The sequence below is a fragment of the Raphanus sativus genome, chromosome 3, assembly GCF_000801105.2.
Source record: "Raphanus sativus cultivar WK10039 chromosome 3, ASM80110v3, whole genome shotgun sequence".
In the NCBI taxonomy this organism is placed as follows: Eukaryota; Viridiplantae; Streptophyta; class Magnoliopsida; order Brassicales; family Brassicaceae; genus Raphanus; species Raphanus sativus.
In genome coordinates, this window is record NC_079513.1 from 2,703,996 (window position 1) to 2,715,036 (window position 11,041).

General features: G+C 40.9%; 1 protein-coding gene across 1 annotated transcript; it reads right to left on the reverse strand.

Moving 5' to 3' along the window:
* Positions 1 to 7,240: 7,240 nt before the first annotated feature.
* On the reverse strand, positions 7,241 to 9,960 carry LOC108844476 (putative cysteine-rich receptor-like protein kinase 39). Its single transcript, XM_018617740.2, is given in 8 exon segments — positions 7,241 to 7,676; positions 7,768 to 7,906; positions 8,019 to 8,256; positions 8,337 to 8,544; positions 8,632 to 8,765; positions 8,832 to 8,954; positions 9,038 to 9,590; positions 9,592 to 9,960. Coding segments are annotated over 8 exon segments (1,905 nt in total). The 5' UTR covers positions 9,817 to 9,960; the 3' UTR covers positions 7,241 to 7,391.
* Positions 9,961 to 11,041: the final 1,081 nt, after the last annotated feature.

Sequence of the window (11,041 nt, forward strand, 5' to 3'; positions counted from 1 at the left end):
TAAAATCACTAACAAATATATATTTTAAGCTGCTTTCAACATTTACATTTTGGGATTTATATAAGCTGTAGCAACATTTATACACACACAAATTGAACATTATTTACGGGGCACAATACATTACAAATAGGCTTTTCAGGGATTTGTGGGTATTTTTTGTAGTATTGAAGTTGTTGTGCTCTAAATCGGGCAATAAATTGTGAATGTTTTGAAAATAAACTTTAGGAATATTTTAGCATTTACAGAGACGGATGATTTTTATTATTTTGATATATTCCAGTAATCTAACTAAATCAATTTAATGATGTAAAAAAAAACCTAAATCACTTTTGTAGTTTTATGTTTTACAACGTTTTAGGAGGGACAATTTTCATATCATGTCCAAGTTAGATACTTTATTATTTAGACTGAAGGTTAATTACTGTTAAACCAATAATGTATCCCTGTTTTTGTTTCACACAGGTTTGTTGGTTCTTGTTAAAATACCGTTTGGAAAATAAGGTTAAACATAGTGTACATAATATTCTTTGTATCTTCGTGAGTTTTGATTAGTAAATAAAATATACCGGTAACATATTTTACTCGTTGAGTGGGTGAGAACGAAAAACGCTCTCAGGCACGATTTTCGAGTGGAGTTTTTGACTTTTCCTGCTTGAATTTTTCACCCTTTTACCCGACAGTTACCTTCCTGTTTGGGGTCTGGTTACACTGCAAAAGGAAGCTTCGATTCAAATTGTTCCTCTTTTTAGACTAATCTGGTGGATAATAGAGTTCCTTGCAGAATAACCCATCGGGTTCTTCCCCCGACCCGGGTCGTAGGGACCGCCACCGCCGTGTTTTTCACCGGAGCCGCCACCAGAAACAGATATGTCGGCCCGATTTCTTGCTCCCCTACAGCCTTTGATGATGAAAGCCGATGGAAAGATCATTTCCTGAGTTTCTGCTAAGAGTCTCCTTTTCACCAGTGGTTACTGGTCGCCATCTCTTCAAACCCCTCCTTAGCAGCAAGAATTTATCTAATCCTGCTACTGATTTTCTTAGAGCTCGAGCATCTGCAGAATCCGCTTCTCAACTCTGTTTCTCAACTCGTTGCTTACCTCTGTTTTAAGCGATTACTTAGTTGCTAAACATCTTTGGGCTCCCTCGGGTCCTCCCTTGATAACTTTACCGGTTCACATTTCTACTTGGTACTATGCAGCGCCGTCTCTCTTCAGCTGACAAAGGGAAGGCAGTCGCTCTCGAGCATGTTCCGGCTCCGCGCACAGCTAGGGTTAAAGCGGTGGGGCCTGATATAGCTACGCTAAAGCAGAAGCATTCCCTAACCCTAATTGGTAGGGTTACAAACCTTTCGATGCAGAAAGTATGGTCCCTCATACCGTTCTTCACTGAGCATTGGAAAACAGACATTCCTCCTGTGGGCGCTGATCTTGGCTTGGGTCTCTTCCAGTTCCAGTTTGAGCTCGAATCTGACCTACTCACGGTTCTAGAGAAATAACCGTACCATTATGCTAGATGGATGATTATCCTCCAAAGGTGGGAACCTACTACCTCGCCTGAGTTCCCATCTATGATCCCTTTTTGGATCAAAGTACATGGCATTCCGATTCACCTGTGGTCAGAGCAAACTATTCGCAACATGAGGCAGGACATTGGTACCTTTGAGACTGCAGAAATTACCTCCACGGCCATCCGGATGCGAGTCCATGTTAATGGACGCCTCCCCCTCATCAAAAAATCGGTGATAGAGTATGATAATGGAGACGAAGTTGTAGCTACCCTTCAGTACGAGAGACTAGAGAGTCACTGCTCGCAATGTAACAAGCTGGACCATGAGGTACGTGACTGTCTGGAGGCAAAAGCTCTGAAGAAAGCACTCTTGGTGACTCAGGAAGCCAGCCTCCACAAAGATGACTTCAGCTCTCAAGCCCCTCGGAATGAGACGGGGCATCTCAAACGTCCTGATCGGGCTGATGTGGTTAACAGAGCTTATTCTCACCGTGATGAAGGCATTAGGCAACCGTATGGAGGTGAGGTGAGACGCCTAACCGATCGTACGCCGTCTTATGGGGTATCCCAAAACCACTCTCCCAGTCGTGACAGAGTTGCAAGAGGGAGAGACTCCCATCGCCAAGAGTGGCAACCTAAGCATTTCAAGAGACCTCCAGGCCACAAACATAATTCGGGAAGATATGGCTTTGAAGGAAGAGAGGACTCTCACAATTATTCTGATCGTTTTAGTGGGGATTCCCACGCTTACCACTCGTCTAAGAGTAGACAATACCATCCTTATAGGAGACGCGAGGAGGATCGAAGACCTTCGCTGAGAGATAGAAGCCCTACTCCACAAGAGTTATCTTCTGCCTCACGCATAAATCTTCAGCCATCTGTAAGGGGGATTCCCCTCCCGATGTGCAACGACAAAGTCCCACCAGAGGCTGTAGAGTATGCCTTAGGGGAAATTCGTGAAACTTTGACAAACTACGCTGCCTGCTCGGACCCGACTGAAAGTGCAGCACGACGGAAAAGGCTCAGATTAGCGGAGCTCAAGGGTAATATTGAGAAGAATGCTATTCAAAATGCAAAAATCCTCAGAGCAAGGCAGGCGGCGACTGAGGAAGGCATTGGCAGTGGTGAAAAAGAGGCCAGCCTTAGAACCCCTGTTTCTGCACGACTAGGACCACTTCCTGTACTCACCGAGGCTAGATATACAACAAATCTATGCTCCTCTACTGATGCAGGGTCTCTAGAAAGATCTCATGTTAAGACCAGGCTTGGTCCAGTACCTGTTAACCAGGAGCCGTCTCAGATAGGGGCTACAGAGGGTCTTGACTCGAGGAGACTGAGTACTCCAAGTGGGTCTCTGGATCGAATCCCAATTGCTAACAGACTAGGCTCCCAGGCTGTGGGATCGGTGGTTTCTGCAGAGCGACAGAGCGTTGAGCAAACAGAGAGAGTTCCAGCAGTGGAAAGACTTGGCATTGTCACCAATGAGGGACAGACTTCAAGCCCAAAAACAAAGAAGAGAAAACCAGGCAGGCCCCCAGGTTCGAGGAAAGTATTGGCAAGTCCTGGACTTTCACAAAGCGTTGGAGTGCGTAAGCACAAACCCCAGCTGGATAAACCCCCTACTGGTCGAAAAAAGCAAAATCCAGAGGGAGAAAAATCAAGAAGAACAGTCAAACAAACCAAGCCAAGAGCTAAAAATCTGTGAAGAGGCGCAACTGCGGGAACGCCCTCCTCTTCTGATAATGCTCCAATTGTGAACTTGATTCCCCCAAGCGCAAGACGTCGGATGGATTTTCGGGTTCCATCCAACCCTGTTCCTTAGCAATTTTAAGCTGGAACTGTCAGGGGTTGGGGAATCCCCGGACAGTTTGGAAACTGAAGAAGATATCAAAGAAGTTCGACCCGGATATCATCTTCATCATGGAGTCAAAAAAACCCCGACGAGGTAGTGTTAAAGAAGCTGGAGCATCTACCTTTCGACTGTCATCATCTTGTTCCCCCAACGGGCCATGGGGCGGGCGGACTAGGCCTCTTTTGGAAGTCTGATTTAAAGCTTCAAATCTTGGAATCAACTCCCAATGTAATTGAAACCTTTATTGAATTTGAAGGCAAGCATTTCTATTCTTCCTTTGTTCATGGGAGTACTGAAAGAAACCTAAGGAACCAAATGTGGGACCAACTGGTTACTAAAGCAACCATTCGAGAAGACGCTTGGTTCATTACGGGAGATTTTAATGATCTCCTAGGCGCTACGGAGAAAGAAGGAGGTCCAGATCGACCTGAAGGATCTTTTTCAGACATGCGAACATTCTTCTCAGAGGGGGATCTCTTTGATCTCCAACATACGGGAGATCCGCTCTCTTGGCGAGGCCAACGGGGTGAACATCTAGTGAGATGTCGGTTAGACAGAGCTGCAGCCAACACGCTATGGGCAGAGAAATTCCCATCAGCTCGGTGCCAGTATCTGGAAGCTGATCTGACTTCTGATCACAAGCCACTTTTATCCTTCTTTGACATAGGACCACGGAGGAGGCGTGGTTGCTTCCGTTACGACCGTCGCTTGTGCAAAAATGAAGCTGCAAAGAAGATGATCTCTGATGCCTGGCGGGACTCCGGTTCGGGCACGGTTAGAGAGAAGCTAAGTTCTACTAGGAGTGCCATCTCTGCTTGGAATAAAGCACAACACAGGAACAGCCATGCTATTATTGAGCAGAAGAAATCAGAGCTTAATGCTGCTCTCTCCAGCACGACGAATGATACTGTCCTGATCCAAGATATCGCGGCAAAGCTTGAGGCAGCCTACTTAGCAGAGGAAGAGTATTGGAAACAACGCAGCCGGTTATTGTGGCTTAAGCTCGGGGACCGCAATACTGGATATTTTCACGCTGCCACAAAGAACAGGAAACGTTTGAACTCCTTCTTGGTGATTGAGAATGAAGATGGACAAGCAGTGTTTAAAGAGGAGGAGATAGTTGAAGTGATTGGGAATTATTTCCAGAAGATGTTCTCCTCCTTACCGGGCGATAGAGAAGAGACTGTGCATTATGCACTTCGGCCAATAGTCTCTAATGAGGAGAACAACGCCCTTACTGCTGTTCCCTCGGAATGGGAAATCCGAGAGGCTGCTTTCTCAATCAATGCAGAGAAAGCTCCGGGCCCCGATGGTTTCTCGGAAGGTTTCTTTCATACCCACTGGGAGGATGTCGGTCCGGATATTGTGGCAGAGGTACAAGGCTTCTTCAGGGGCGAGCCTTTACCGGAGATTATTAATGAAACCAACATCCGCCTAATTCCCAAGATCACCAACCCGCAAAAGGTCTCGGACTATAGACCGATAGCCTTGTGTAATGTTTATTACAAAATTTTCTCCAAGCTCCTCACCCGTCGGCTCCAACCTCTCATGGGGAAGTTGATATCGGAGAATCAGTCCGCCTTTGTACCGGGTCGTGCAATAGGAGATAACATCTTGATTACTCACGAGGTGTTACATTATCTCAAGACGTCCAAGGCGGAACAGAGATGTGCAATGGCAGTTAAAACGGATATGAGCAAGGCGTATGATCGTCTTGGGTGGGAATTCATCTCCCTTGTCATGCTTCGGTTGGGATTCCACCAAGATTTTGTCAGCTGCATCATGCAATGTATCGATACTGTTACATACTCCTTCCTCATTAACGGCTTGCCTAGAGGGATGGTAGTACCGAGTAGGGGAATCCGTCAAGGAGACCCCCTTTCTCCTTACATATTTATTATGTGCAGCGAGGTCCTCTTGGGATTATGTAACAGAGCACAGGAAGATGGGTCTCTTCAAGGGCTTCGGGTATCTTGAACCTGCCCTCGTATCAACCATCTCCTCTTTGCGGATGATACAATGTTTTTCCTTGATGCTAATCGGGAAAATTGTGCAGCTCTCACGAGTATTTTGGACAAGTACGAGACTGCTTCGGGTCAAGCCATTAGCAAAGAAAAACCTGTCATTACCTTCTCTCGGAAAACACCGGCGTCTCTCAAACACTTGATCAAAGGAGAACTCCAAATCCAAAAAGAGGGAGGAACCGGGAAATATCTCGGCTTACCGGAGCACTTTGGACGCAAAAAGTGGGACATCTTCTCCTCTATAGTTGACAAGATTAAACAGAAAGCCCGAGGTTGGTCAAATAAATTCCTCTCCTCTGCGGGAAAAATGGTAATGCTTCAAAGTGTTCTCTCGGCAGTCCCCTCCTATTAGTAAAAAAACAAATAGGATCCTGCTTTAATAATATAGATTATGAATCCTTTATAGATTAGGATGGATTTTATTTACAAGATTAGTAGTAATTGCAATTCAGAGCTTTGAAAACATTTAGAGGAGTACTCTAGCCCTTTTGATCTTGTCGAGAGCATCGCAAATATCAAAACCCTTCTTGTCGTGTGTTGAGAGTATCAACAACGTCAAGGTTCTACTGATTCTTCAAGGTCATCTGCACTCCTTTTGGATCTTTGTTCGTATAAGCTTCCGCATCTCTATCATAAAGCAAGTTCTACCCTTCATTATCATTGCCAATCTCTCTTTTCACTCACCAAAAGACTCAGATCACCGAAGAACACTCTCACCACATGAATCCTTTGTTTCTTTTCTTTGTGTACTAGGTACTTTTTCACCTCTCTTTTCTTTAGCTCTCATTCTTTCTTATTCCCCATACTTTCTTTATTTTTTCCTTGCTATAAGGGTTTTTCTCTTTTATTTTGACACTCTTAGAGCTAATTTTTTCTTTGTGAACTTTATTTTTTTTTGATCCCTATAGACTTTTCTTCCTCTAGACTTTTGAGTTCACTCTTTCCTCTCTTCTGTTCTCACACTCCCAAACTTACTCTCTCAATACTCCCTTCCCTCTTAAAAGCTAGCCAATCATGAAACCATAAAGCTAGCAAGTAATGGAGATCAACCTTGCTGTACCCAATACTGTCAACATTATGCATATCTCAAGCTTTCATAAAAGACCTCACCAACGAATTAATGTTGACTTGAAAAGAAGAAAGGGCTAAGAGTGGGAGGATGCTTGGACTAGTTACAAGTCAAAATTAAGTCCAAATTCACATGAATAGCGTCAAATAAAGCGACTTCCATTAAGACGTGAACAAGTAAGAAATTCAAGCATGGTTTTCCATTTTTTCAGTGTATCAATGGCTAAAGTCTACCCTATTAGGCCAAATTCACATTGGGGTTTCTATGCATTAACCATCTACAACGCTATGCATAAGACTTATGACAAGTAGATAAAACAGAGCATATGGTGTGATGGTAGACTCTTCTCCAAACTTACTTCACATAGTCTTTTGTGTGAGAGTAAACTTAAAAAAGAGATTCAAAGAGATAAAATATGTAATGATAAGTGAACTAACTATTTACAAAGTTGGAGTAATACTTACTTGGAGGCGGGGTTTACTTGGGTGGTAGAGGACCTTTGGCCTCAGGTTTACTGCACCGGCGATTTCGACATGACCTTTGAGCAATATGGTGATTTCCCCCCAAACTTGTTGGTTGCCTTCTTGCATCAATCAAGTTTGCCCATGCTTATTAAAACGTACCAAAGGAAGATAAAAATAGGAAATAGAATCTACAAAGGGTACCATGGGATTTCTTTCCAATTGAGTTTGCTTAAGGTCTTCAATTACAGGACAATCTTCGATTACCAAGCTTGTAGGGACATTTTAAGATTGATGGAGATTACCATAATAAATAATAAATCAAATCTGTATAAATGGTAGTTGCATATATTCTATGTAGAGGCTTCTTGAACTTAGGATTGTACATACTCATACTTTTTACTATTCTGTTTCTGAATTCGATACAGTTAGTACATTTGGTACTACCTTGAAACAACATATATTAACAAATTTATAACTTAACGACAACTCAACTCTGTGAAGACATTGCTCATTGACATTGTACCATCTTCAGATTGGGAATGACTACTTGTGGAAGCAGGAGCCTTAGTTGAATGAATGGTGATAGTCGACTCACTACCAAGCCAAACTATTACAGCGCTCATGGTTGGTCTCTTTGTTGCACTCTGTTGAACACACAACAGACCAGTCTGAATCAACTTAATGATCTCGTTACTCGGCTTCTCTCCCAATAAAGGATCAATTATAACCTCAGGCCTTCCTTCAGCCCATCTCTTCCGTGCCTGAACCAAAAGAAAAAATGCATTCTTATTTTCTGCATAGGTTTAAATACGAGAGTAAGGAACAAGAAGACTGATATGAGAAAAAAATTACAAAGGCTGCAATTCCTTCTCCTTCAAAGCTATTATTTCTTTGACCACTTATCATCTCTAGAAGCACAACACCGAAGCTATATACATCAGACTTAGCTGAGATTTGCCCATAATTCAGGTATTCAGGAGCCATATATCCACTGCATATATACAACTATAGTAACGTTAATTTTTTTTTTTTTTTGGCATCAGTAACGTTAATTGATGGTGAGGATATTTATGTATCTTGAAAGTTGATTGATATGCTTTTACCGAGTTCCAGCTATTCGTTTTGTTTCCGCTCCAGTCTCATCGGTGTCAAACAGCCTCGCTGTGCCAAAATCTGCAACTTTTGGGTTCATCTCTGCATCTAGAAGGATGTTGCTTGCCTTCAAGTCTCGGTGAATAATCTTCAGCTGAGAATCTTCATGGAGGTAAACAAGACCTCGAGCAATGCCTTCTATGATTTTAAACCTCACTTCCCATGTAAGAAGTGAACGCTTCTCTTCATCTACAAGTTTGGAGGAAACATTTTTATTTCTAAGAGTTGCTAAAAACTATAGAAAATGCAGCTGTCCTTCTAAGTCTCACCGAAGATAAAGCGGTCAAGACTTGAGTTGGGAACAAACTCATAGACAAGAATCTCTTCATCTCCTTCATTACAGAAACCAAGAAGCTTAACCAGATTCTTATGCTGGAGTCTTGTCAAAAGTGAAACTTCATTCCGAAACTCTATACCTCCTTCTGAACCTCTAGTTAATCTCTTTACTGCTATCTCTTTCCCATTTAGTAATATCCCCTGAAACCGGTTCTTAAGAATTTTTACTCATCCAAGACCAAGATAACAATATTATTAGGAATAATGTTATTTCTACCCTATTATTACCTTATAGACCGTACCAAATCCACCTTGGCCAAGCTTATTTTCAGGCGAAAAGTCAGCCGTTGCCGATAGGATCATACCAAGATCATACGGTAACATAAATTGACCATCTGAATCAGAGTATTCTGCACCACCAACTAAAATAGAAACAAATAAGTCAGCAGAAAGGTTGACTGAAGCAAGAAACAAGGTGCACTACTTACCATTTATTCCCTTGTTTAATTTTCTCCTCTGAGCATTGACTTTGTAGAAACCAACAAATACCAAAAGATTAACGAAAGTCGCAACCACAATTGTTGTGATAATTTCCCTATCCATGCACCTTCCTGAAAATTAAAAGCCCTTATTAGTCTAAGAACCTCTTTATTATACTTAAAAGTTTGGCAATGTTATAACTCATTTGTGTGACCTTTCTTTTCTGGTATAGAGCTCCCCTTTTCTTGAGCCAGAGGTCGAGGAAGTGCAGGCATACTTGTAACGTTATCCCATCTGAATAAACAGCTCGGAAAACTAGCCATGCCCCCTGCTCTTCCCCTAAACTGTTCTCTAAAGTACTCCACACAGTCCCCCAAACATTGCTTGCAATCTTGGGAAGTTATGTCGGGTGTGCATTGCATCGCCATGTTAACATTCGGAAACTCTGTGAAATGGGCTTGTATGGCACTATAGTACTTATGTACAGAGGAAGTATTAGCTTCTGTGGCAGCCTCGAGGGTCCTATTAACCGCTGATTCCCACTCTTGCATGAAAAGGGTCATGTCTATAGATGGCCCAATATGATCTGGATTTGCCTCTATTAAAGGAGGTATAAGCTCCAAGTTTCCAAAAGATTGGTTTGAGGAACGTACAAGACACCAATAACGGCTTTCATCGTCACTGCTCCAAGCGAATGAGTTCGTGATGTCTCCACAACTCGTTTGTGTATCCTCAGTCAAGCTTTCGAGACAGTTGAAACAAGCTTTTTTGCTCATAGTATTTTTCGCAGAAGCCAAGAGCGTATACTCTGTTTGGATACTGGCCGAGTGAAGAGTTGTAGAATCCGCCGTTAGTGACGACTTTATTAGGAAGAGTAGAGAAGAGATCACGGCGATTCTGAGCGTAGCTGCTGTTCCCGGCTAAGCTTCCGAAACACTTGGCGCCATTAACAACTTCGAGGACAAAGAGTAGAGAAGAAGCGAGAATGATCATCAAAGCAGAATTTTTATTTTATTTTCAAGTGCACTTCTTCTTTAATTATTGTCAAGAAGTAAATAATAACTGATTTTAAAATATTTTTATATTTATTTATTCCATAGTAGGGCTGCGCAAACATGTATTGTTTGATTTTTAACGATGAAAGTATGTGTCTAATCTATTAATTTAGGGATTGGTTTTTATCTACTACTTATAGTTGTCATTTAGATTTGGACTCTTTCATAGTTGTTACTAGAATATATCAAGTCTCCTATAAAATGAAACCTACCAACTTAAATTAAACCAAATCTTAACCGACATAGATAAATTGAACTTAACCAATAACATCTTTAAAATATTTTTGGTTATCTCTTAATATTATTAGATCATACAAAACTTAACCACTCTTAAATCAACAAGTTCCAAATCATTCCAAACATAAGAGAAAAAAATGTCTGACTCACAAATTATAACACCATTCAATTATATATACATTTAATAAAATATTATATATATGTCAGATATATATATATGTCAGATATATATATATATATATATAAATATTATACAAAAATATAAATAATATTATATTATATATATAAATATTATACAAAAATATAAATAATATTATATACACATATATTAAAATTAAAATTTGACAAATCAATTTCCGCCCTTCAGGGCGGGTCAAAATCTAGTTGATTATTAAAAGAGAACGGATATGTATCTTATATGGACACAAATACTTCAAAAGTGTTTCCTGGATATCAAAAATTGTAACTTGAACGTAATGCTAAATATATATAATATAGTTTTGTAAATTCTTGTCTTGATGTGCAAGATGCTCACATGCGATTGTATTTTATAGCACACCATTCAATTGTATTAATATGCACATTAGGTATTAGTTCAAAAAAATATATGCACATTAGATTAACTGATGTACGTAGTTGCACGAAATATAAATATTGTCCACTAGTCTTTCATAAGTTTTCCAAATACATTTTCACCGGAAAAACTTCTTAATTAACTAGTTGCACAAAAAGCTTAATGAGAACTATTACGTACTTTTTCCTTTTTTTTTAACGCCAGATAATTATGTCAGCATCATCTAAGCCGATCTTTTGTAAGTCTTTTCTTTTTTAATTCGTATAGTTCTGCTTTCTCTAGAGTTCAAAACCTAGACCTCTTGGTGTAGAAGCATTAATGAACCCTTGGTCAAACCACTAGACGAAGAAAG